The sequence below is a fragment of the Colias eurytheme genome, chromosome 10, assembly GCF_061535395.1.
Source record: "Colias eurytheme isolate Ceu_HAF_F1 chromosome 10, ilColEury1 Martin Lab GWU primary, whole genome shotgun sequence".
Lineage (NCBI taxonomy): Eukaryota > Metazoa > Arthropoda > Insecta > Lepidoptera > Pieridae > Colias > Colias eurytheme.
Genome location: NC_142989.1, coordinates 4,875,410 through 4,901,122, shown reverse-complemented (window position 1 = coordinate 4,901,122; position 25,713 = coordinate 4,875,410). Strand labels below are relative to the sequence as shown.

Genomic DNA, 25,713 nt, shown 5'->3' with positions numbered 1-25,713 from the left:
TTTTCAAATCGGACCAGTAGTTTCCGAGATTAGCGCGTTCAAACAGAGGAACTCTAATATATAGATGAAAGTTGAATTTGGGTGCAATTAACGAAGTTATGTAGCTGGTCCTTTGAAATCAGCTTTAACTGAGATTTACTGTTTGGGACATGAAATGATTTTGATTTTTAATATGTAAATCTTTCCGTTTGTGTCCCGGCTGATTAAAAGTTGATGAGAGAGATTATGCTTAATTAGTATATTTGCAACGGAATATATTAATATTCCGTATACGTTAAGTTCAATGAAAGTTTCGTTAAGTTGAATGCGGGTATTCATAACTTACCGTATTTAGGATCTCCAAAAGTTCAATCAGTTTAACTAATGCTTCGCTTTTTCTAGTAAATATTTTTAGAATAAAAATATTATTTATTAGTGAAAGTGTTTAGTTTTGGATTTAATAATTAACTATAGTTAATCTAATCATCATTTATATTGTGTTCATTATTTACAATAATATATCGTGAAAGTTTCGTCTCTTTATTAATTAAATCAATTTTTGTTTAAAATAAAGAGGTTGTACAGCTTTACAGCGGTTTTTAAAGCAGTAAGCAGTAGAGGACCATTGATTAACATTACTTTTCGGCTTTACAAAAATTGGTGTTAAGTTTAAGCGAAAACTTGTTGACGTGTTAAGTGTATCACGCGGACGCTGAGAGCAGAACCGCCTTGGGGCGGGGTGGAGGCGGAGTTCCAACCTATATAAGCTTTGCATGCCTGAAAACTTTGTTATTGAATGCGTGCGATCATATCGAACAAGTGATCCCGAGCACAGCAAAGCGTGTCACTTTCATCGTACATCTGTGATTGTCAGGTGAGTTGATAAAAGTTACGATAAGCGGAAAAAATATTCACAAAACGAACGAGAAAAACGAAGTGAATCGTGATAACGTATTTCCAATATTCATTTAATTCAATATAATTTTGATGAATTTATACATTTAGAGTGGTGAACTTTATTAACAAAAGCGCTTATTCGTATTTCGTTATTTATTACAAAATAAAATAGTGTGTGTTTACGTGTAATTTTAAAATTTTCAATAAAATTTCTAAAAAATAATCTAATAAAAATTTAATAAAGTTTCACAATAATATTACCAATAAACGTTTTTCAAGTACAAGTCAAGTCTTTATGTAAAGTTTAACTTTCATTGAATATTGTCAATATAATCCCCCAACATAAATAGCCTTGCAAAATATATTCGCGAAAGGAGGAATAAAAAATAAACCTAAGTAAACAGTTTATTTATTAAAATGAGAGACTTCTTGTTTAAGCAGAACAAACATCAAAGGTATAATACTTTCTTGTGTATTGATATAGAGTTTCGAGTTTCAACTTATATTTATCTTATTATCAAAATATGACATTCTATCAGATACGTTTTGTAGTCTCTTAACAAAATCTTATTACGCTTCACTTCCTATGAAAACGAATTGTTTCGTGTATCTGATTAAATATGTAGGTAGTATAATATAAAATCACTATATAAAATCATACTCTTAAATTCCAATTCATTAATTCTCAATTATATTTAATTCAGCCATATTAGCATTTTCCCTAAAAGTTTTCACACGAGAAAAGTAAAATAAATTTTTTCTAGTTAGATATAAATTATAACTCAGAAAAAACCGAGTAAGTGTTTTAATAATCTCCTGTAGTTATTGAAATCATAATAATGTGTGCATACTTAAAATATTTGAATACAACTAAGATATTAATAAATTTATTAACTTTTATTGGAACGAATCACAAATACGTTTTCAAAGTACAAGTACCAAAAACGTGTGATAGTTATAGTCTGTATGACTGAAAGCATTAAATGTACGACAGTAAAAAAAGAATACAAAGACTCTTAACATCATGTAAAAGTCAAGAACTTAAGATGTAAAATGGGTCTCCAACTGTGTCAAGAAAGAGTGCCAAAGACTGTTTGAACAACTATTGAGCTTGTGTGCCTACGGCTGAGTCTACGGGCTTACGTCGTAGGCTCGTAGTTATGCACGTAGCATGCGAGTAGTTACATAATTTAAGACATCTGTTTCATGCAAGCTTTCGAAAACATTCACAAGAATATGAATAATACAATATACTATTTATAGAACGTGAAATTTAAATACTAGTTTAATCTCAAAATAAAATTATTTTATAACATTATAATTGTACGCGTTGAACAAAATCTTAAATAGTGTGAATTTTATTCACACTTTAACACTAGGTAAACTTTTAGGTTTTGTATTAATTATGAAAATCCGTTTACATGATTATAAAAGTTTAAACATATTTTTGTAATAATATATATATTAGTCGTAGAAGATAATAATATAAAGAAAGACTTCATTAATTCTATCGATCATCTCTATTGTGTGTCTCTTTTATCTTTATAATATTTTAAACTCTATTCCCTTTTTTTTATTTAGGAATAAAAAATTAGAGTGGAATTAACAGTGACCTATCTAAACGGTTCTCATAAAATTTTATAAAAAAGGAAACTTCAACGTTAGCAGAGCGCTCTTAATAAACATTTAAATAACCGTAAAATCCCATCATAACAATTAAATTCTATTCCACTGGATACAAACGTTAATAAAAACAATTTTTTTTTATACTAATAGTCAATTAATAAGAAAATGGACAATACCATAAAATTTAATATTTTCGTTCCATAGGTTCTCTCTTAAACATTTACAAATACTAAAGTATTAAATAACACTGTATACATTTACAATTAACATCATTTTGTATAAAAGTTAACGAATTACAATATAGAGGTCTAATTAACGGAAATGTGGAAATATCGTAGAACTTGGAGTCCTTCAACAGTTTGAACTTGTAAACTTTGCAGTTCTAAAATCAGCCGTACTTTGTATGAACAAATATTAAATTTGCTGTTTATTAACCGTCTGGTTGCTTGGCATTTCTGTAAACATCTCAAATCATCAAATATTATTTTCTGGGAATGGAATGATATTTTTAAATATAGCGTTCAGTCCTGTCGAGTTAATGCCACGGATAAAAATCGAATTATTATCGTAATCGACTAGGTTCTATTTCGAATTTTGGTCGAGTAATTTTATATTGCGTTCAAATGACATAACTTTGTAAGGATAGATCGCGATGTAAATACAATTTGAAATTCGTCCATAATTTAATATAGCATCCTGTTAAACCGCTGGCAGATATAAATTGTGGGTTGTATTTGAGTTATTTATTTATTGCTTTCTTGTTGCAAAAAATATAACCCATTTATGTATTTATACCTCTATGGTACCAAATGTTGTTTGGAAGAAATCGCTCTGAGCGATAAGTATATTTAAGTGTTTGTATTTTTTGTTTTTTATCTTTAAGTGCAATAAATTATTTATAAATAAATAATAACTAACTACTCTCCTCTAACAATGTTTTGTTACTAAAACAACTGGTATAGCGAAGGCTTTGTATGCATCCATTGAATTTACGGTATCAGTGCTGACCGTTGTATCTTGTTCGTGAATCAAGTAATTTAGTTCTCGCGCTTACCTCTTTGAATGGGAATCAAATTGTTTGTTTCGAAATACATTAGAAAGGACAATGAATATTGCACTATGATGTAAATTATCTACGTATATATTTAAAGTCACTCTTAAAATATTATTCGTATTTGTATATGTATATGGTATATTAATTATCTACATAATAAGTGTATGCAAGCTGACATTTAGCCACTAGAGTTCTTAAGCTAGCTACATCAAGTAAATTATTCACATATGAGTGAACGCTGCACAACCGACGTGCAACCTTAATAGATGGCAAATTTAAAAAATACTCCTTTTAAAGTTTATCTTAGAATATCAATATTGAATGAATATTGCGATTAACTTTATAAATTTATTATTTTTTTCTTGTTAAACATCAGTAGGCAAAGTTATGTTGTGCACATTAAATTCACAATGCTGGATATTTCATCCACTCGTTTTCCTTAAAAACTTTGTAAAATAAAAATAATTGATAAGATAAGGGCTTATAAAAAATACATCAAGCAAATGAATCCATTCGCGCCATCCAGTCTACAATTGTAGCTACTACTTATATTTTACAAAACAGTAAAGAGTTGTATCTTGTCGCTGATAATAAAATCTGTTTTATGGGCAAATTATGCGTTTTTGCTCCAGACCGGACGGCTATAAACTCATTTTACTATTCCATTGACGCACGGAACCGTTGCATCTAAATGCAGCTGGTAACAATTTTTCGAATATATAATATAATGTTTCAATTAATGGCCTTGACCGCCTCCTTGGTACAGTGGTTGACGCGTGAGCGTAGCACCTAGGGGTCCTGGGTTCGATTCCCGGTGGGAAGAAAAAAAAAGGTCTCGGTCTGGTAGGTCACAGAAGGCTACCTACTTGTCCCTAAAGAAAATCGATCAGTGAAACAGATGTATAATGCATCTGCCCCTTACCCCACTAGGGGACACGGGACTTCACTTTTTCAATTAATGGAAAACATTTTTACTATAATCCGTGAATACATATACGGTATATTATAAAACATGTCTCTATGATATCTCTCCTATTACCTTTCTATATGTTCTCTATTTAATAATTAAACGTTGTATTCCGTAGAATACAATCCTGTAAAACAGCTTTGCAATCTCCACCTATATTTCCTGCAATTATTTGTAACAATAAGTAGATAGCTTCTTTACCAATCCTAATCTCTGTTTTTTGTAAGCTGTAAAAAGTCACAGACATAGCAAGAAGTACATTGTTTTACCAGACAGGCATGGTCGGCTCGTCATTGTGAGGCGAAGTGTGCTGTGATCGATTTTGCGGCGTGCCTCAATAGTGTTAGAGCCCCCGCAGACCACAGACTTTTTATCGGCCGATAGTTTAGTCGGGTTGGCCTGCTAGTACGCACACCGAGCCAACTAAACAGTTCAGTCGGTTATGAGTGCGCAAACTATCCAACAGTCTGCCGACTATTTGCTAGTTTCTAACCAACTGTTGAAAAGAGTGGTCACACCGCACAATGAAAATTGCGTTTGCGGCTGCCTGTCAGCTGACAGCACTGACTCGACCACACTCATATATGGCCCATCCACTCGTCACAGTTACTAACTAGTATTTCAATTCGATTTGCTGCACCGTGCACGTGCTGTAGATTAGCTTTTAATTTTCTAGTTAATTTTTATTTCCTTGTTGCAAATGGCTCTATATTTTGTTTAATATTAAAATAATCCTTTTACTCTTACTATATCACTGTAAAAGGCATTAATAAAAAACGTTAATTAATAAACCCATAAATAATAATATTCATGTTAGTATGCCTGAAAGCAAAACTAATACCTATTGGATTTAATTGTATATGCTTTTTAAAGGTTCTTAAAAAACCTCCTTTATATGAATTACCCAATCAATCTATTCATTTTCAATTCCAATTCATTTTCTGTTTAATTTCCGTTCATCTTAAAGTCAAGTGGAGTGATGCTTAAACTAAACTGAACTTGAAGTGATATTTAAACTAAACACATGGAACTCAATTACAGTTGCAGAAACTAAATCTGGTCAATTAACACTTGAGGTATTTCGGGATCTTTGAGAAATTGGGAATAAATGTTAGTTGTCTGAATTATGACTCCTTGTCTTTCATTTTGTTAATGAAACCTATTTCAGAGCAGCCATTACACGAAGGCAAAGAACATTCAACATCTAAGATAATGAACGTGATGGCCTCGCTTTTAGCAATCTCATTAGATGCACGAAATGCGGAAAAATAAGAATGCATTTCTGTTCTTTTATAGGAGCGTATTTATTACTACTATATGTATATGCACATGGGTAGAGTTCTAGTCGTAAATTATATTCGTAAATATAATATTAAACAAAACAAAATAGGTATTAAAATGGATTATAGCCACAAAATGTGTCTTAGATAATAGATATTTTGAAATCCTCTCTTTCAATTCAACGATTAGGAAATAAAGGTGCTAACATAGAAATCTGTATGTTTGGAGTGCTGTTATATTATTCGAGTGCAGAGTGAGTGTAGTGCCTATTTGAAATGCTCTTTGTACACGTGGCTGTGCCTCTTTCTACTAAATAATTAGGCGAAGTTTTGGGAATCTTCTACGCTATATGGTAAATAATCAATTTATTTCTTTATACCTCGTGTGTTCATAAGTTTTGAGACGAAATAAAAGTTGCATATCTTTTGTAATATTTAACTTATAATTCTAAAACTTATACAGCATATTAAGTGAGTAATAACAAATAATAAACTTTCATTATTACTCAAAATGTCCACCCTTATTTTTTATACAGGCCCTCAGACGATTTGGCCAGTCATCTATAGCGGCACGAATCTTTTCCAATGGAATTCGCTTTGCTTCTCGGACAAGAGCTCGCTTCAGTGACTCCAAGTTTCGGTGGGACTTTCGGCAGGCCCTGAGCTCTAATTCAGTCCATAAAGAATAATCCAGCGGGTTGAGGTCGGGGCTGGAGGAGGGCCATTCGTTAGCCGCAATGAAGGCCGGCACATTCTCCTTCAACCAAGCTTGGGTGGTTTTTGCCTTATGAGATGGCGCTGAGTCTTGCTGGAAAACCCAATCCTTGTTGTAAAATAAAGTATGAGACAGGGGTTTCACAACAGCCTCTAAAATATCACTTTGATAATTCTTGGCTTTCACCTTGACACCTTGTTGGCAGAAATGCAGCGGAGTGACACCTTCATACGAAACTCCCCACCATACCATCACACTAGCCGGATGATGAGTACGCAAGACATTCCGTGCTGAAGGTGGGACGTCCTTGCTACTTTTGGCATACACTTTATTGTTTTGTCGGTTGAACTTTTCTTTGACAGTAAAGATCTTCTCATCAGTAAGGAGTATCTTCCTTGCATCGTGTCTCCTAAGCAGTATTGGACAACGTTCGCGTCGCAATTTACGAAGGCGGTCGTTTGAAAAGTGAATTTTCCTATGGCTGTACGCCTTAACCTTAAGATTATATTTCAGTATTCTGTTGATTGATACGCGCGAAATATCAGTCTGCAGTGCGAGTTTTTTCTGAGTGCGATATGGATTTCGGCAAGTCGCTCTCTGATGATTTTGATGTTCGCAGGCGTCCTCACAGAGCGTGGCCGGCCACATCTTTGGCGATCTTACAAAGAATTAGTCTCCCCGTATCGTTTGATAGTGTAATACACGAAGTTACGGCTCACACCAAAAATTTTCACCTCACGGAAAATCTCCATTGGTTTTCTCCCCGCCTTAAACAGCGAAATTACGGTCGCACGTAATTCTTTATTTCCCTCCATCACGAGAAAATTGAAAGAAATGAATTTGAAAATCAAAGGAATTAAAAGTAAACATTCCAAATTCAATCATGGAAAAAGAAATAAATATCAGCCAGTGATATTTTATCTTATTTTTTAACCACAAAGTTTGTCTCAAAACTTATGAACACACGAGGTATACTTTTTGCGTCTACAGTAACAATGCATAAAAGATGAAATGAAAGAAATAAAAAACGCTTTTAAATCAAATTACAAATTATCTCATAATATTTTCCTTGGAGAATCTGTTGTAACCGAGAAGATTTTTAAAGCTGCACAGTATACCTTTTAGTACGCAATTAGTCATTTTCATATACATTTAGAAACGATTATTCCTTTAACCGTTTCCATAAAACAAAAAGTTTTAAACCATTAATCTTAAACTTCAGTCCTACAAATGTTTAAGTATAAATGGACAGTGAGTTTAAGCGTAAAGCTACCCTTCAAATTGAATTAAAGTGACCTACGAAACTACTTGGATACAATAATTTGTCACCAAATGTGACAAAGTGTCCTAACTTAATTTGTGAGGTGATTAACATCAGTGTTCGTTTGTTTACATACAGTCCCGTCAATGAATTTCATTATTATGAATCGGGATTTAATTTATTATTCAAACCTTAAACAATACATTTTATCGTGTTACTAGATGACCCGTTGATTTCGTTTTTATTTATTACTAGCGGTCCGCCCCGGCTTCGCCCGTGGTACATGTTTATGTTTTCTCTACATAAAAACCATCCTCGTACTTCAAGGAATATAATAAAAAAAGAATTATCGAAATCGGTTCAGCCGTTCTCGAGTTATGCGCTTACCAACACATTTTGTGATTCATTTTTATATATAAGAAGACTAGCGGTCCGCCCCGGCTTCGCCCGTGGTACATATTTACATTTTCTCTAAATAAAAACCATCCTCGTACTTCAAGGAATATAATAAAAAAAGAATTATCGAAATCGGTTCAGCCGTTCTCGAGTTATGCGCTTACCAACACATTTTGCGATTTATTTTTATATATAAGATTATCTAGAGACTAGATTCTGATCTATATCATCCAATGTATGTATTAAAATTATAGCTGTTTGTTATTCCAGTCAAAACTCAAAAATGGCAGCTTATTTTTCTCAGAAATATAGCAATAATATTTGTTTTAGATAGAATACGATTTACATTTTCTTCGATGCTAATTCTGTATTTTCTTTGAAGTGTATTTCCCTGCAGTACTATAAGTAGGAAAAATAAAACTAGTATTCTCATGGGTAAAATGGTAACCATTTATAGGGACGGTAATAAATAGGAACACGTGCAACATGCTTGAGATTTCCTGTAATAAAAGTTAGCATCGTGAATTTAAGCATGTTGATTTTATGATTATTGTTATTGTCCTCTATATTGCTCGAAACTCATTATTTTATAATAGGTAAAGTAATAGTGAAACTTAAAACAACTTCTCGATAAGTTAATATTATGAAGATCACTCTTTCAATAAATTTCTCCAGTACATTCTGGATGTGTAAAAATATTTTGTAAATCGAAGAATAACATTGTTTAAATATATTGTTATCGTAATGTAAAGTTTCAAACGGTTTCCAAAAAGTATAATTCAGTCTTTTGTAAGTACAAAAGACTGACTCTTTTCACAGTTTTGATTCAAAATAGCGTCGTTATAACTTCTGAAGCAGTTTTCCGATATTTACATTTTTTGTTTAATAAACGAAACTCGTCAAATTCAATAAGACACTTCAGAATGTTCGTTTTAAAATTAAATTGGACTTGGTAAAATGTTGAAGTATTCAATAGAGTTTTTTTAAACAAGTAACTGGAAATTATACTCTTATTGGTTATAATTTTGATTTTAGACTATCTTATTGAGAATAGCCATGAACAAAACAGATGTTTGTTTAATCTACGAAAACGTAGAGCACGTTTGATTCATATGTAACACAGAATTTGTGGAGACCTTTAGAATTTATTTAATCCTTATGAATATTAATGAAATAAATGTTCTAAGCGACCTCAGCTTTATTCACATACCCGTGCGTTTCAATGAATCCCTAATGAAACAAAATAAATTATCAATTTCTGAGTTATTTCCATAGGAAGTTACAGTAAAACTAGTTATTTTGAAGAGGGTCGGTCAACAGTGATTTTACATCTAATTGCCCGTAGTAATCTTATCAAATATCCGCACTAATATGTCCAAAAGATATTCCCAAAAGAGAGAAGTTATCTGTATAACTTCTCTCTTTTGGGAATATCTTAACATCAGTTGATAAAGTGAAATATTTTAATACTTTAATAAGTATTAAAATATTCTCACTCGCTCGCTCATTAATATGAGCGAGTTATATCGACATAAATTATCGGTTTCACATAACTTAACAAGCAAAAATATCAGCTACATAGTAATTGATCGATTTAAAAATTTATTGACTCTCAATAATCGCGCTTCATAGTTAGTTATGTTGATACACTTTCGATCGGCCTACTAACGTACCTGTAACCAAGTCAGGAGGAGCCAATCTAATTCACCTTGGTCACACGTAAGTAGTGCTCGATATTAGCATGTCTTAGCATGGGGAGTTCCTACGTGGGTAGACCTCAGTTAATATTTCGTCGTCTTGAGTTCATTATAAGCTAATCTGGTTAGTGGTAAGCACGTAGCTATGCTGGAGATTATCATGTTAACATGTACATGTGCGTATAGTTAAATACGTTACCTTAAATCCATTACGAGCTACTTCACACTTGAGATAATCTTCATAATGAATATCACATGATACGCAAACATAAACGTAATTTGAGTTTGATATTTGCTTCAATATTGTGTGTATAAACTTAGTGCCGCTTGATTAATTCTTGTTATTTTAATCCAAAAGGATTTCTTAATAGTATATATTATATTAATATTTTATAGAACCTATTAGATATAAATGTAAGAATGTTAAAAATACAAATCTAGTAAAACATGATTCATAAGATCGTACATAATTTGAAGGAAAAACGATGAATTTATTTCTTTTATGGAAAAAAGTATGTATATTAATAAATTATGTAATGTTTTATTAGCAGTGTTTCAATATATTAATTTCCAATAAAGGTCCATATTATAACGATCATATTTTTAGAAATATAACATTTTTCGCAAAATTATTAGACATTTACGGTGACTGTTAATAGACATTGCTTTTATATCGAGAGGGACCGTGGATCGTTCATCAATAAGTGTTTACTGAGCAAGCCTTATGCAAACACTTGAGACTTTCCGTCCTATTGTTGTCCTTCTACGGTATCCCATTTTATATGTTGTAGTTCTGAACGACCGGTACGCAATTCTTCAGTCAACATTATAATAAGAATGAGATGATACACGTGGTGAAAATATCACATGTCTATACAATTTTTTCAACAAATTTACTTAGTTAAGAATTAAACTTAATATTTATGAAACAGTATTACTTTATACATAAACAAGTACAAAGAAGACGTCATTAAATGGAAAATGTTGGTAATAGCCGTTACGGCTATTCTCGTAGCAAAGTACTACGCTAACTCGTAGCAGACTACATTATACACAATATTTATTTGTTGAATAAATATAATGACATATTTTTATTAAATTATAATATTTATATTATTGTCCTTTATATAGATAAACATATGCACATAATATGCGAATTATTTACCCTTTCATACATTAGAGAGCATACGAGGCGTTTGAAGTAATAACATTATGATATAAAGGTTTCTTTTATGTCTGAATAAACAATATTATTCGGGCCTCTGCTCTTTGCTTATTGACTATATTCGGGACATCTCACGCTTCGCGACCCGAATAAGCTTTCGTTAGCGGATCTCGTAACAAACTATCCCTTGACATTCTTATTTATTTGCATATGAAATATCCGAATCCATAAACAGCACCTTACAATCAAAGAAAAAAAAATATTCGAAAGTTTTGAAAGAAATCTCCCTGGTATGATTTATTTTTGGATTTGCAATTAATGTTATCTATTTAGAAATAAAATATTTGTTCTTATAAAAACAACATGCCATTAAATACGCTTTGAATTAAAAAACGAGCCTCAATTGAATTATATGTTTATATCTACAATGACAAATTGTTGAAAGGCATTCATTCTCTTTTGATACCAAAAATGTAAGATTGAGATTGCTTTCCAAATATTTTTCCGTAAAATTGATTCGTATAAAAATATACTTACTTGGACAAAAATCTCGTAAATTGAGATTGACTGTTGTCACTCAGTTTTACAGAACACGTTCCGACGTATAATAATACAAATGTATAAATTAATTAGAAAATGTGGACCTAAATTGAACAGAATCTAGAGTTATTATGTTATGAGACCGCTAGTGCCGTAGCGTAGCATCGCGTAGCGCGGCGTAGAGACTTTTAGTCTGGGAGTAATTAAGTAAAAAATGAAACTAGTTTTCACATCAAGTTTATATAAAAGGTAACGTTCATGTCTCCTCACATGACATATCTGCGACGTTTAATTAATTTCATGTTCCTAGATACTTATCACATGGATGGTATAAATATAAAATCAATGTGGTCGTAGGCGACGTCACCTCACTCAATTAGTTCAGCGAAGCAGCTGAAACGTGATTCCTTTGATTGGCCATAGACGAGCCAATTTGTCGGCACGCCCGCTTTATAGCTGCATGCGTTTTATTGTCTCCACAAGGCATTATGCTTATTTACTATGTCTAGTGTATAAAATCAATGGATAAGTCGGAATAAATGTAGGACGTTGGATTTAATACGAATCCGGTACGAGTATCAGTGTAGAGATAATAATATAAGGTATAGGAATTGAACTGTTTTATGTAAGCAGATGGTATTAATTTTTAATTAACGTTGCAGAATAGAATTTATTTTTTATGCACTTTAAAGTACAGCTTTTAGAAATTGCTAACTGTAACAAGTTAAGTTTTATAGAGAAGAGTAATACGTACCATTTGAAAACGTTAATGAATTTCCGGTTGACATTGGAATACATCGCACCGTGTTTGAAAATGACAGATTAGAGGAATCTATCACGTACAGTGTTTACAAGAAGTTTACAAGACAGGAAAATAGACGAGTTGATCGTGTGTCCAATCACAGAGTTAATAACTTTAATAGCGACGAAGAAAATAAGGCGAGAAAATTTATGTCCACGAATAAAATAATTTAAGTAAAATTAATTAGCGCCATAATTGTAAAATGAATTGTTCATTGAGATAAATTAAACGTCTACTTACGACCCAATAAACTTAAATGTGTTTTCAGTACGGTTTATAAACTCTTTGATTAGATGAAATGTTTCATTATGTTAATAATTATGTTCGAACAAATTTTGGGACACACTTTTTGTTATCTAGGTTTGCAATAAATTTGAATATAAGTATTCGGAAACTCCTATTTCTCACCCTTTTGTTTATAATGAAAATCTAATGTATTAATTAAGTATTTAATATAACCTTTTGGTTTTAGATATCAACTAGTTTTTTTTATTTTTTATTTGGTAGTTTTTAACTTTAACTATTAAAATCAGTAAAATAAACGTAGGTGTTCTTTAATATGAACGCACATGTCTGTTATAATAAATACGAGTGTCATGAACTTACGACATCGAATCCATTACATAAATTTATCTTGAACATCTCTGAAAATTACATTAGCGGAACCCTCGTCCTGTTCGAATCACTAGTCTAAATAACCACAGTAATAGAGGTGTATTCGCTGCAATCAAATCGTAAGAAAATAAGGATATAGCGTTACATTGTTTTTATTTATAGAAATATACGTAGCTTTGTATTAAAATGATTTGAACAGAGGCAAATAAACTGTCATTAAAAAAGCTTGAAGAGTTTTATATTTATAATGAAAACGTTATCAAATTTATCAGTAGAATTCTGGGTAACAGTGTACAAAAGTATATTAAAAGCTATGTATTTTTAAAAGCTGTCTCAAATAAAAGCGTAAAATTCAGTCTGAGATAGGTATTTAATATAAATTTAAAGTGAAACTTTTATTACATCGTCTCAAACTTTTTGGTCTGTGTAGCGCATGTCGCGTGACGGTCGGCTGCCGAGTAGGTATAAAGCAGTGTTCGGAACCGTACGATAATTATCGTACAAATACGATAATTTTGTGCCTAAGATTCACTTTTACCGTGGTTTCATAAAACCACACAACATTTTTTTAATATAAATCTATCTAGATGAATTAGAGACGTACTCTGATATAGGTACTTTAGTACAGTCGAATTTAACTTACGTGTCAACCTACACAAATGTTTACTAAGTTCATAACATGCGAACATTATTACAACTCTTACCATTTCTTGAGCAATAGAGTTAAAGGAAATACGCATCCACTCATTGCTATCGCTGATTTTCTTTTATGTTAACGCAATAAACACGTCAGCAGGGCTTGTCTAATTTCATTACAAAATTTAATCTAAGAGCCGAGAGCTCTTGAGCTCTGACCGCTGAGTTTCTGTTTAACATTCTAATTAAGTTATTGCTGTTTTTATAATTCCACGATGTTGCTTTATTAATCAAGTAATCAAGGTTACATTTGCCTCAAGTGTGTACAGGTACTAAGATAACTTGAATATTATCATAATAATTATTCATGTAAATTGAAATGTTTGGGTTTGATTTACACACTTGACGAATCTCTTTGCGTTCGTGAATATAGATTATAGAAATTCAATTTGTTTGCATGAATTATGACGGAAGATACATTATTTATTAAGTAACATAACATACTAGACTCTCAAGTGAAATTAATGTTGCTGTGTTATCATAACATTTTATCGAATTTAAATATATTATATAGTCTTTGTAAATATATAACTTTTTCTCCAAAAGAGTTTTTTATTATAATATGTTTAACGTTACCCCTCGTCATAGCCGAGATAAAAAGCGGTTCGTTAACATCATGCCACATGGGATTGTCGAGGTATGCTGATCTTTTAGAAAATCCCCATATGATTATCAAAGGGATAAGTCATTCCAGAGAATGTCACTAGTAAGCATTTTTATATAGTTGGAATGTTATTGGATTTGAATTTTAGAATAAGTGTACAGTTTAACATGATACGGAATTCATCTGACTTTAATTTTGTTAAGCTAACGTCCCAAACGATTATATTATCCATAATGCGATTAAATATAACAAACAAAAACCCAAAATGTTATTTAACTTGGTAACTTATGTACTTTGATGTCAATAAATTCAATAGACTATGAATGAATGAAACCTACGAACAAAAACACTATGCTAGTATAGGCAGAAATAAAACTTTTTATCTTATAAATAAATATATTATCTAAAGTTACTGATACTTGGAAATCATTTAAATGATCTTGATGTCGTCGTCATGCCGATGTCTGTAGTGAATTATGTATTTTCAATAACAGTAAAGTAAACGATAGCATTGAAATTATGAGATTCTTGCTCTACGTAAATGATAAAACAATATACAGTTTTTGTTTTATCGAAAGTCTAACTTTGCCTTCACACTTTGTACGCTTTGTATAATTTAATCACTTTGATCCCTTCGAAACATTTCATTCTTGTTAATATATTTTTTTCGAATGTATTGTCAACGAAAAATATGTAATAGATATACAGATAAATTAATTCAAATAACTTATGAATATAAAGGTTATGAAATAAATAATAATATTATTATTGCATTGCATTGATGTTTAGGACTCCTAACCATCAATATTATTATCCTAACTTAGTAGATCTTAATTATTTTCGATTTAATTAAATTTAAAATTAAAAATAATAAATAACCAAAAGCAGATATCCAATTATCTTCGCAATCCATCAACTGAGGTTGAGATAAATGATTAAATGTTTGATTCTGGACATATATTACTGGCTTGGAGAGCCCATATCAGACTGAGAGACTCACGAAATGTTCTCTGTTAACTAATATGCCTACAACTGAAACAATGTAGTAATGGAATGCAGAACCAAATCCAAATCAAAATAAGCCTTAATCAAAATAATTTATACCATAATAATATAGCGTTCGCTTGCTTTTTATCTCATCTCGTCATCACAAGACAATTCCGGTCCACACTACATTTTCTACAAAAATTCACGACTGCAGTATAGAGTTACAAATACTTAGTTTCATATTGTTACTGGTTTCCTATTTAAGTTTTCGCCAACTGACGGCAGTGAATCCTCTTGTGACTTGCAGAATTAGAACTAACGCTAAGTTCTATGAAATCTGTCGATATCTAACGCTTCGGAACCAATTAAACTTTCATGTACACTAATAAAGGTATAACATCATTGATTACGGCTTTAGGGTAAAGGTAAAATATCTTCTATTTGCTTACTTTATATCAATTAAAACTATTTAGTGTACAGTCAATCTGAATCAAAACTTAAATAGAAGTTGCCGAAGTTACTGATTACATAAAACAATAATATACCGAATGAATTAAACGAAACAAAATATCATATTTATAAGTGTTTTCAATAATAATTGTAGATATACTTGATCATACTTAAGCTTATTAAAATCACGTAACAATCAAGCCATTTACAACTGCGCGTATATTATAATCAGCCTATATTCACTTAACCTACGGTTATTGGATCCAATAATTTGTATCGATATTAGAATATAGCACTAGTAATTATCAGTCATAACCAAATGTAGGTGATCACATGAATTCAATTATTTTAATCAGCTGTCATACGATGTCCTAATTAAAGGCTCCGACAAATTAAGCCACGTATAATTAAGAAGCATTATGGCGTTAACGCAGTAGTGTTAGGCATAGTGCAAACCGGTGGAGGTCACCCCAACAACCAATTTGCCGGTCCGGAGATCAAAGACGTATCGTGAATCATCGACACGCACTCTACCTTTATGTACGCATTATTACTACACTAAAACCTTTTAAAATTTACAGAAGTTTAGTTTCATTGCTGTTCCGAATTCTTTTAAATTAAAATCTAAATCTAATAAGTGCGATGAAAAGTGAAAACATAAATGTTTCTAAAAATAGCATCATGACTTACAACGGTCAATCGTTTTGAGTGAACGTTGTTTCAATTAAATATTTAACTTTAATTACTCTTTAAGTAGACGGTAGATAATTATTATGCTTTACTGTTAGAATAATCTGTTTTGTTATGTTTTGATTTTATTTTTGAGAGTGACATGATCAAGTATTAAATAAAGATATAAAAAAAAACTTTAATTACTCCTTACAATGACGAAGGTTAACCTTCATCTCTCTTTCGAATGATCCTAATTAAAACCGTTTCTGTATTCATAAAAATGCTTTGAAGTTACAATATCGGTTTTTAAACTGAATATATGAAGTTAATGCAAGGAAAACAAAATACCGAAAATGGTGAACCTAATCCACAAAGCCGTAAATGAAATTGTAAACACAAGTTCGCGTCAACCCGCACAGAATTACAAAACAAGTGGTTTTGATCTTTTGATTACAAATGTAAACATGAATATGTTATGATGTGTATATTAATTTTTACTAAGTCCCCGGTATTTATTATTAAAAAGGTCTCTTCGCCAATACAAACATGATGAACGATCGCCTAAACGATCAATCAAGTCTTTGTAGCAAGTGTTACTTTTTCTGAAACTGATAAGAGAGCCTTATTGCTAAGCATATTTTTCGATATTTTTTCCATAATTTTATACAACTCTATCTAAGATAAATCATGAAAACTTTATTCTAGGAAAATTTACTATACCTAATAAGACAATCATATTAATACACGCAAGTTTGTGCAACTTTGGGGAATGTATTTTGGAAATATGTTGTGTACCAATTGACTTTTAACTCAAAAAATTTCTGGTTAGATAAATTTACTTTTTGTAAAGTTAGAAATTTGAACATCATAACATAATATTTGTAAAAAATGCGTACAATGCGTACTAAAATTTAGAGAAAGTATAAAATGGTTAAATGATCTTCAGCTCTATTTAGAAACAAATTGGGCATTCCAACCCAGCTTTAAGTTATGGAAGTAGACGCTGGAGTACATGTTTTTTTATTAAAATGGTAAACGTACTTATTATTAATGTTGATAGAAACGTTTTCGGCTATAAAAATTCCGGGCTTGGACAATATTGCGGCATGACATAAAAACGAATATTCCCTTCGTAAAAATTTGTATAATATTTACTTTGGATTGTACATCTAAATAGCGTTTCGCAATTTTGTGGGTTTTTGATTTCTTATAATTTTTGGTTAAAATTATTATTTGAAGCTTTGATGGCTTGTATTTATAATGAAAGATTGAACAGGGCTAAATATAAACTATTCTATTAATATGGCATTTTGGTTTAGTTTCATATATCTAATGCTTTGAGTTTCTTAGGGGTTAAATGGAATTCCGCCTTTGTTTCTTATTAGTGTAGTTGCATTAGTCTTGAAGAAAATTAAAGTAAGGGATTTAGTCCGGATTTCTGAAATGTACGGAACGAAGATGTAATTAGGATTTATAATATCCCAGTTTCAGCAAATAAATGTCATTTGGTTTCGTTTTTATTATCTATCATTTGAAGAAATAAATTAATAAACCCATTGAACCCCGAACGGCGTGATCGGTCCACGACACAATAGATTTTCTATTGTGTCTGTGATTCCGGGGCCTGAGTTATTACCGAGGTCATCAACATGCAGTTTTATAAAAAAATATATACCTAGTATAAAAGAGCCATTTATAGAAACTAACGAGACAATAGAAGTTATACATACCTATGTATAATGTATAAGTTATAGAAGGGACATGCGAATTAAAAGGATATTAATGCAGAATTGCATGCACTGATGCAAAGTGGGGTTGTTTGTATAATGAGTGAGTGAAAAGATCTGAGTAATACATATTATATACAATTGCATGCAGTGACTTCAATGCAGGATCGGAATGGGAAATATTTTTATTTAATGTTTCCTTATTGTAGCCATGGACGAATATCATGTTGTAGCATAATTTGCATGCCATCTTGCGAGCCCCAGCCGCGTTTCAATATGAATAGCGTCTACTGATGATATTATAGAATATGTTTTATATTTTATGTTTGAAATTCTCTGAGTTCGTGTTTCAAAGACTCATATCGTTCTGGAAATTTATGACAATGACCTTGGTCTAGCAGTGGACGTTAGAAAGGTGACGCGTTGAAAAAAAGCAGAGTTTGTACTGTTTTTATAACATTTATATTTGATAAATTTTATATTAACGTGTCTACAAACCGGCAGCCTTATTACTTAACTCTATTTTTTTCATACAATTGCTTTTATGCAACACAAATATATTTAATGGGTCTGAATTAATGAAATGATATTCAACAAGTAAGGTAATGTCATATGTAACGATGACATAGCCGTGCGTGTTGACGCGGCAATCGTGACGTCATTAATCACGTTTATCACGCCGCTTGTCACGACTGTCACGCCCTGAGTTTTCATGCATGCGGGTTGTGATTTCAGCAATATGACTACAACTTTTAACACTGAATTTAGCTCATCGCTTTCATATTAAAGATTTTTCAGGATGCTCTTCTTTTAAATATGATACGCGCAAAAGGAGTGCTTATTAATACTTTCTTAACTTTTAAACACTTGACATTAATGAACTTCTGATTTTTAAGCGTCTATACTTAGGTACATGTTCCACAAGATAGTATCTACGTATATTCTAGTAACTGCATAATTAAAAAAAGTACAAATCGAAATACGTATCATCAAATAAATTTGAATGTGATCTATTATGATTTGTTATAATAATAGAGAAAAGCTTAATAATATTTAACTTATATTTTCCTACGAAAATCTAATAGAAATTGTAATAACATAGTGTAAACAACTTATAAAATTCATATTCAAATTAATTTATAGTTATTCTGTTTGTTCCAGATATGTCCGGCAATTTAGCACTAATTGTAGCGCTGTGTGGGTTGGCGGGTCTCTGCTCAGTGCCCGGCTCCACGGCGCAGGCACTTTCACAGTATGACGGTAAGTTATGGACATCAACTAATCAGATCTGCAGCTTTAGTCATAAATCCCCGCTCAGTTAACCACGCTCGGAGCTATTTGACATACATACAGGATTAATTTTCAACGTAAATTGTGTTTGAAACTAAACTGTGTTCCGTCATCGCCCGTGAATTTGAATTAATTCGAGCACTGTATCAGTTGTCATTCTCTAACTTGCACAAATATGCTTTACAGGAAGGTAATGAATCGCAAACATTACTAATTAAATTTGAATCTACAGTTTAATTGGTATATACTCCCATGTGTTTCAAGGTTATACAATCTGGAGTTAACAACATTATTACAAAGCAAATTTAGTGAAGATGTTCAAAATCTCATTAAACTTTATGCCGTCATTTGTCAACTATTCAATTATATCACACTGGTTCTATTTGTGATAGAGTCTGCCTTTTAACTTATATCTATCTACTTTTAAAATAGTTGCAAATTTCTACGTAACAATTGTATTTTTTAAATCGTTGCATTATGTAATTAAAACAAAATGTGAATATCTACAACTTATTAATGTTAAGAAGAAATTGATATGTTTGGTATAAGACACAAGTAATAGCACTTCTAGCTATAAAGTTTCGATTTCTGTATGCCCTACTAAGTGATATACTTCAGAGAGAACCTTTATAAATTAATGGGTTTCTTGTAGTTCAATTATTTGAATTAGTTTTCTTTATCGGTGTACATATAATTAAATATACCTACATATAAAGTAATAAAAAACTAAATAAAATAAAGTAATACGTGATCTATTATCACTATAAATAAATAATAAATTACAAAAACATTACAAAAGACGCGTGTACATGTCACTGTCAACGTTTGTCAGGCTTTTCATAATAACTACCGTAAACAAAACATCAGTCGAGTCGTAAATCTAAACTACGTGTTCACGTCACGAATCCCATTAACTATCGAATTAAATGGCACGTTATTTAACGGCTATAATGTCGGGCTTAACGCATACTTCCATTAAATAACATTAGATCATAAGAGAACATGATTGTAATGGTTAGATTTATTTTTATTGAACTTACTCTGGGATCTGGCCGTAGTGAACGAATTTTGGATGAGAGGATATCTTATTAGTTCGTGTTACCAATACATTAACTATTATTACAGTATTAAAATTTGAAAGAATGTAAACTTTTCACATATTTAACTTTATACAAAAGTAACAATTGTCGAAGCTCGAATATCATATTTGGTATACCTACACATTGTTTCATAACTATGTTTGTGAGCAAGAGATAAGGAAATCCATTCAAATGCTTGCAGTCGGCTTACGACAGGCAATAGTTGCAGTTTTGCCTTTAAGGCATCGTTATAGACTGTTTCTTTACATGTTTTACCTTAATAAATCTTTGAGCAAATAACGAATGGATATAAAATATAGAATTTAAACTCAGCTAATTGGTCAAACTGGTCCTTCACATTTTAACGTTCAACTTTTTGCCTTATTCTTGAAATTTGGTGAAAAGTGGTTTGTTCAGAACCCTCGGTGCTCGAGTCCAACTCATACTTGGCTGGTTTTTATTTCATAGTAAGAAGTAAGAGAAAGTACATGATGCCTCTTTGCTAAATGTTTTTCAATATCATACAGGCCCGCGTCATGTCAGTAGCCACTGAATTAAATGGGTTCGTAATATAAAAAACAGGATAAAACGGATCGACAGGATTAACAGATAAATTGACGTATAATCGACCTTTTTCAATTCGTTAAAATTCTTATATATGAAATAAGTAATATAAAAAATAACCTAATCTTTGCGGTCACGTCAGGTTAATTCTGAGCAACTTGTAAACTCTAAAATTACGTAGAGGCGTCACACCCTTAATTTATTATTTAAATTGTAGGGTTCATAACTTGTTGGATCATCATGTTAAATACTATTTCAATCAAGACTATTGCTAATTTGTCAGTACAATATTATTAATGATATTCTAAGTAATGATTAAGTACTTACATTTTTTAAGGAAAGTAAAATTTATCTTTCTGGGTTGTTAATTTTTTAGAATAACTTACAATATAGTTGTTTTATATAATTCCTAGATATTGGCATAAAAGTAATAACGAAAAACAACCTACAAAATATATTTTCGTGGCATCACTAATTTCTGTAGAGTTCCCTGAAAACCAAATATTTTCTTGAAATCTCATTTCTTAATCGATGTGTAAATGTTTTCCTAATCCTACAATTTTTGTTTATAATTCAAATTAATAATTACAATAATTGTAATTAAACAAAAAAAAACTTAACTTCGTATATTTTTTTAAATCGGTAAATAAAGATAAATGTAACATTTTCTTACATCACATTACGTTAATTTAACCTAACTCGGATTCTAAAATCCTTTTGAGGGATCAGTAATTTCAAACCTTAATTAATTAAATTCTACGGTTTTTGCATTTGCATATTTAATACTATTTCAATAGAGGCCGCGTTAAATCTACCAGCAGATTATTATTTTGCGGTTTTTAATAAAGTTTAAAACATTTTATTTATCAATTTATGTTTATAATGAATTATAATTATAATATAAAAAAATAATGATGTATCGATAATGTCTATTAATAAACGCCTATTAAAAAGGTTATCGTATATATACGAGATCTTTTCTATAAATATTGCTTTTCAATCTTGTACCATACTGTGAATAATTCATGAAAGGAAAAAAATGTTTACAATAAAAATGATGAGTAACGCTGACTTATTATGTCCATTAAAAGCGTGGCTAACCTCGGAATATTATATTTTTAAATTACATTAATAAGCTATCCATGTATTTCAAATCGGTGAATCCATAGTAGAATGATTTGGATTTTATATTCGAATTGCAAAATTATATTAAGAGCCTTCTTATGGGACTAATTCTTTAGTCTCTACTGAACTCAATAAAACGAAGGATAGGTAATATGTATCAGTTTTTCATTTTTTTTTATTTATAAGGTCGTGTTAAATACTTAGTACTTAATATTGTTTTTAATACGAATCTTTACAATTAAACGCGGTGGAATTATTTCCACCAATAAAATTATAATGTATTCATAATTATTATCTACTCTTGAAATTTACTTAAGCTTCATGGTAATTTTAGTACCATGAATAGCATTTACCTTGTTTGTTTTAGAACAAAGTCCTATTTACTATTTTCTGAAGTTTCACTATTATTTAAAATTGAAATAATCGTTATTCGTAAATTTAAGCTAAATAGTAAGTTAAATAATACATAGTTCAACTATTATTTATTTTCGTTATAGCTTGTCGTTTAACCAAGTGTAACTTTTAATGAATCTCAGGATGGAACAAGATAATATAAGCATAATTAGTGTACACATTCTATTTACAACAAAAGTTCTTGCTAGAAGTTCTAAATTCTAACTATGACGTCTAACTCGGGAGTCTCATAATGCAGCTGAGTCAATTACTTGACTCGATCATAGTTCGGTATCGAGAATTATTAGATCAATCAAAACTTTACAACGTAAGATACTGCTTATCATTAACAATAGGCGGATAGTTTGTTTGATGTTGCGAAAACATAATTCATGTCATCAACATCGCTGTACGAAAATATAATTTAAATGTTAGCAAAATTTATTATTAGTTTTTAAATGAGCTGTCAATACCTATGTAGAGCACATATTATATACATTAAAACGTCGGTACTAATCAATATTTATGACGTACTTTCAGTCTATCTATTAGATCTCGATGTATTCAATTACTAAGAAACTCGATAAGGAATATAACATGATAAGGCTAGTCATAAGCTATTACGAAACCCTTTTTACCCTTCATCTGTCACACACAATATAGCTTTGAACTTATACAATCATACTAGATATATATTTGAAGTATTTCTTGTTAAGATCTGAATTACGTTTGCAATATTATTTTGACATTTAAATACAAAGCCCAAAGTTATTCACTTCTCCGTATACTACCTATTGCACTAAACTCTGTGTACCTTTCAGTTAGTTACTTAGCATTCAATATGATTTGAGTAGTACCAAAATCAAAATCAAACCACCAAAATCGAAGTAAATTTTTTATTTAGAACCTCAACTGTTTAGAAAAAATTGATCGTTATTAAAAATAAAACTTTCAAAACAAGCACAGCATATAAGTATTAGATTGCAAACCCGGAGTCGTCGGTGGCCTTGCAGCTACGGGCAATATCTTCGAATTTATATCAACTGACAAACACTTTCGCAGCATCATCGTCTCTCGACCAAAACAACTGGGATGCACTAGGTGGTCTGTACGCGTTGCTGGCGCAGCATGACGCGCTAGGCGGGCACGCGCTCGCCCGCAAGTCGGTTCGCTCGCCATCTCGCCGCCTGCGGTTTGGCAGACGTTCTGATCCCGATATGCCACCTCAAGCCCCTGTAAGTATACAAAAACATTATGCATAAAATATGAATATGGACATGTTTGGATATGGATTACTTTTTTATATGGTGTATATGGTGAAACAAGGTTAAATAAATAATTATTGATATTAGACAGAAAATATTAAATACACATTAGTTTTCGATTTCCCAAACGAAACTTCGTTAATTTGACTATCTAAACAGTGAAAGGTCAAATAAGGTCAGGATAGCAACATTTCGGTGTTGTGTAAATTTGCCGCGACGATTAACTACATTAAGTTTGTCGAAATATTAATTGGTTCTTAGACATAATTGTGCTACTTTTAATTACATTATAATTAAGGTTCCGTTAAGCAAATTATTATTAATTTTATCAATTTTCATTAATTTCTCATACCTATCTGTTCTTTAATAAGAAATCTGCTAGACCTAAATTGGTGATTTGATCTCAATTAATATAAACATATTATTACAATAGGTACTTCAATCCATATATTTAACATACGATCCATATTTTATCGCAAGTTAATCTAATTGTTAATAGTTGGACGAAATGGACGAACTGCTTTCCCTGCGTGACGTCCGCACCCCGGTCCGCCTGCGCTTTGGACGACGATCTGACGAACGAGCCGTGCCTCACATCTTCCCTCAAGAGGTAGGATTTATATTTATACCAAGCTACTTATAGCTTTCTATTTAAAGACAGTTTTAATTTTAATCCTTCCCATCAGTTACTCTAAATAATCTAAATTTCTGATCCCTTTTTTTGTAATAAAACTGTATTTATAGAACCTGGGGTAAATCTAAGAATCTATAGGTACGTGACAGAAATACTATTTTAATACCATTGTAACAGTGTCCTTTACGGGCTTATCCATCTCCGAGATCCCTAAGCCGGTAGGAAATCTATAAACTTTAAAGCTTCGTATTAGATTTTTATTCGATTCTATTTCTATGAAACTTGTATACCGTCTGATCTAAAACCCCAGTATTAAAGAACTCTGCGAAGTATTGAACACAAAATGTTTGAATTAACTTAGCGATGTTATTAGCTGTTTGGTATTATTGGAAACGTGGTTTCCATTATTGCCGAAACGTGACAAGTGGTTAAGTTAGTTTCTTGTTATCAGAATTGTTCATTTTTATAGTTGTTGTTACGAGTTTACTCTGTTTAGGAGCAGGAGCCCCGCGCCGTGCGAGCACCCTCTATGCGCCTTCGCTTCGGCAGACGTTCAGACAACAACATGTTTTTGCTTCCATTCGAGGTAATAATTATGACCTTTACTCTTTATTTGGTAAGGTTAATGATCCATCAATACCATAACATTAGATAAAAATAAATATAAATCTTTCTTTTTCAGTCCGCCATACCCAAAGAGGTGAAAGCGAGTAGCTCAATGGAAGACGACAGGCAGCAAAATTAATTCGATTACCAACAGTAAACACCACACAGCCATATCTTTCCAATCCGTAAAATATATCAATATTTTATTATAAGAGGAAAAATAAATTATCTAATCTTAAAAATATATATTTAAGTGTCAAACTTTTTATTCGTATTTAGATGTTACTCAATTATTCTTAAGCTATATGTACATAATAATCTATTAGTACCTTTGTTGTTGTCAATGATATTGCTTATAGGGGTTATTCCTGTTTGTTTCTGGTTAGTTTATACTAGATTTTTATTTGTCCACAAATTTCCTGCGTGTACTCGTACTATTTACAAGACTGTTTATTATTTGTTAACAGTGAAGTACTTTACATTTTTAGAGCTGGGCAAATGTAAAGTTACTACACTGATAAGTTGAAACTAGCTTCTTGAAGCATCTCTTTAGATAAAACGTTTTATTTTGTATAGTTAATAATATATAGTGCATAAATGAGTTGAAATATAAAACCAACGGACAAA

General features: G+C 31.3%; 1 protein-coding gene across 1 annotated transcript; it reads left to right on the top strand.

Annotated features, from left to right (window-relative positions):
* The first annotated feature begins 777 nt into the window (after window positions 1-777).
* Window positions 778-25,713, top strand: sNPF (short neuropeptide F precursor). Its single transcript, XM_090106399.1, has 6 exons — window positions 778-853; window positions 19,292-19,390; window positions 23,644-23,816; window positions 24,346-24,456; window positions 24,977-25,066; window positions 25,163-25,713. The coding sequence occupies exons 2-6, from the start codon at window positions 19,294-19,296 to the stop codon at window positions 25,223-25,225; spliced, it is 534 nt and encodes a 177-aa protein (XP_089962525.1). The 5' UTR covers window positions 778-853; window positions 19,292-19,293; the 3' UTR covers window positions 25,226-25,713.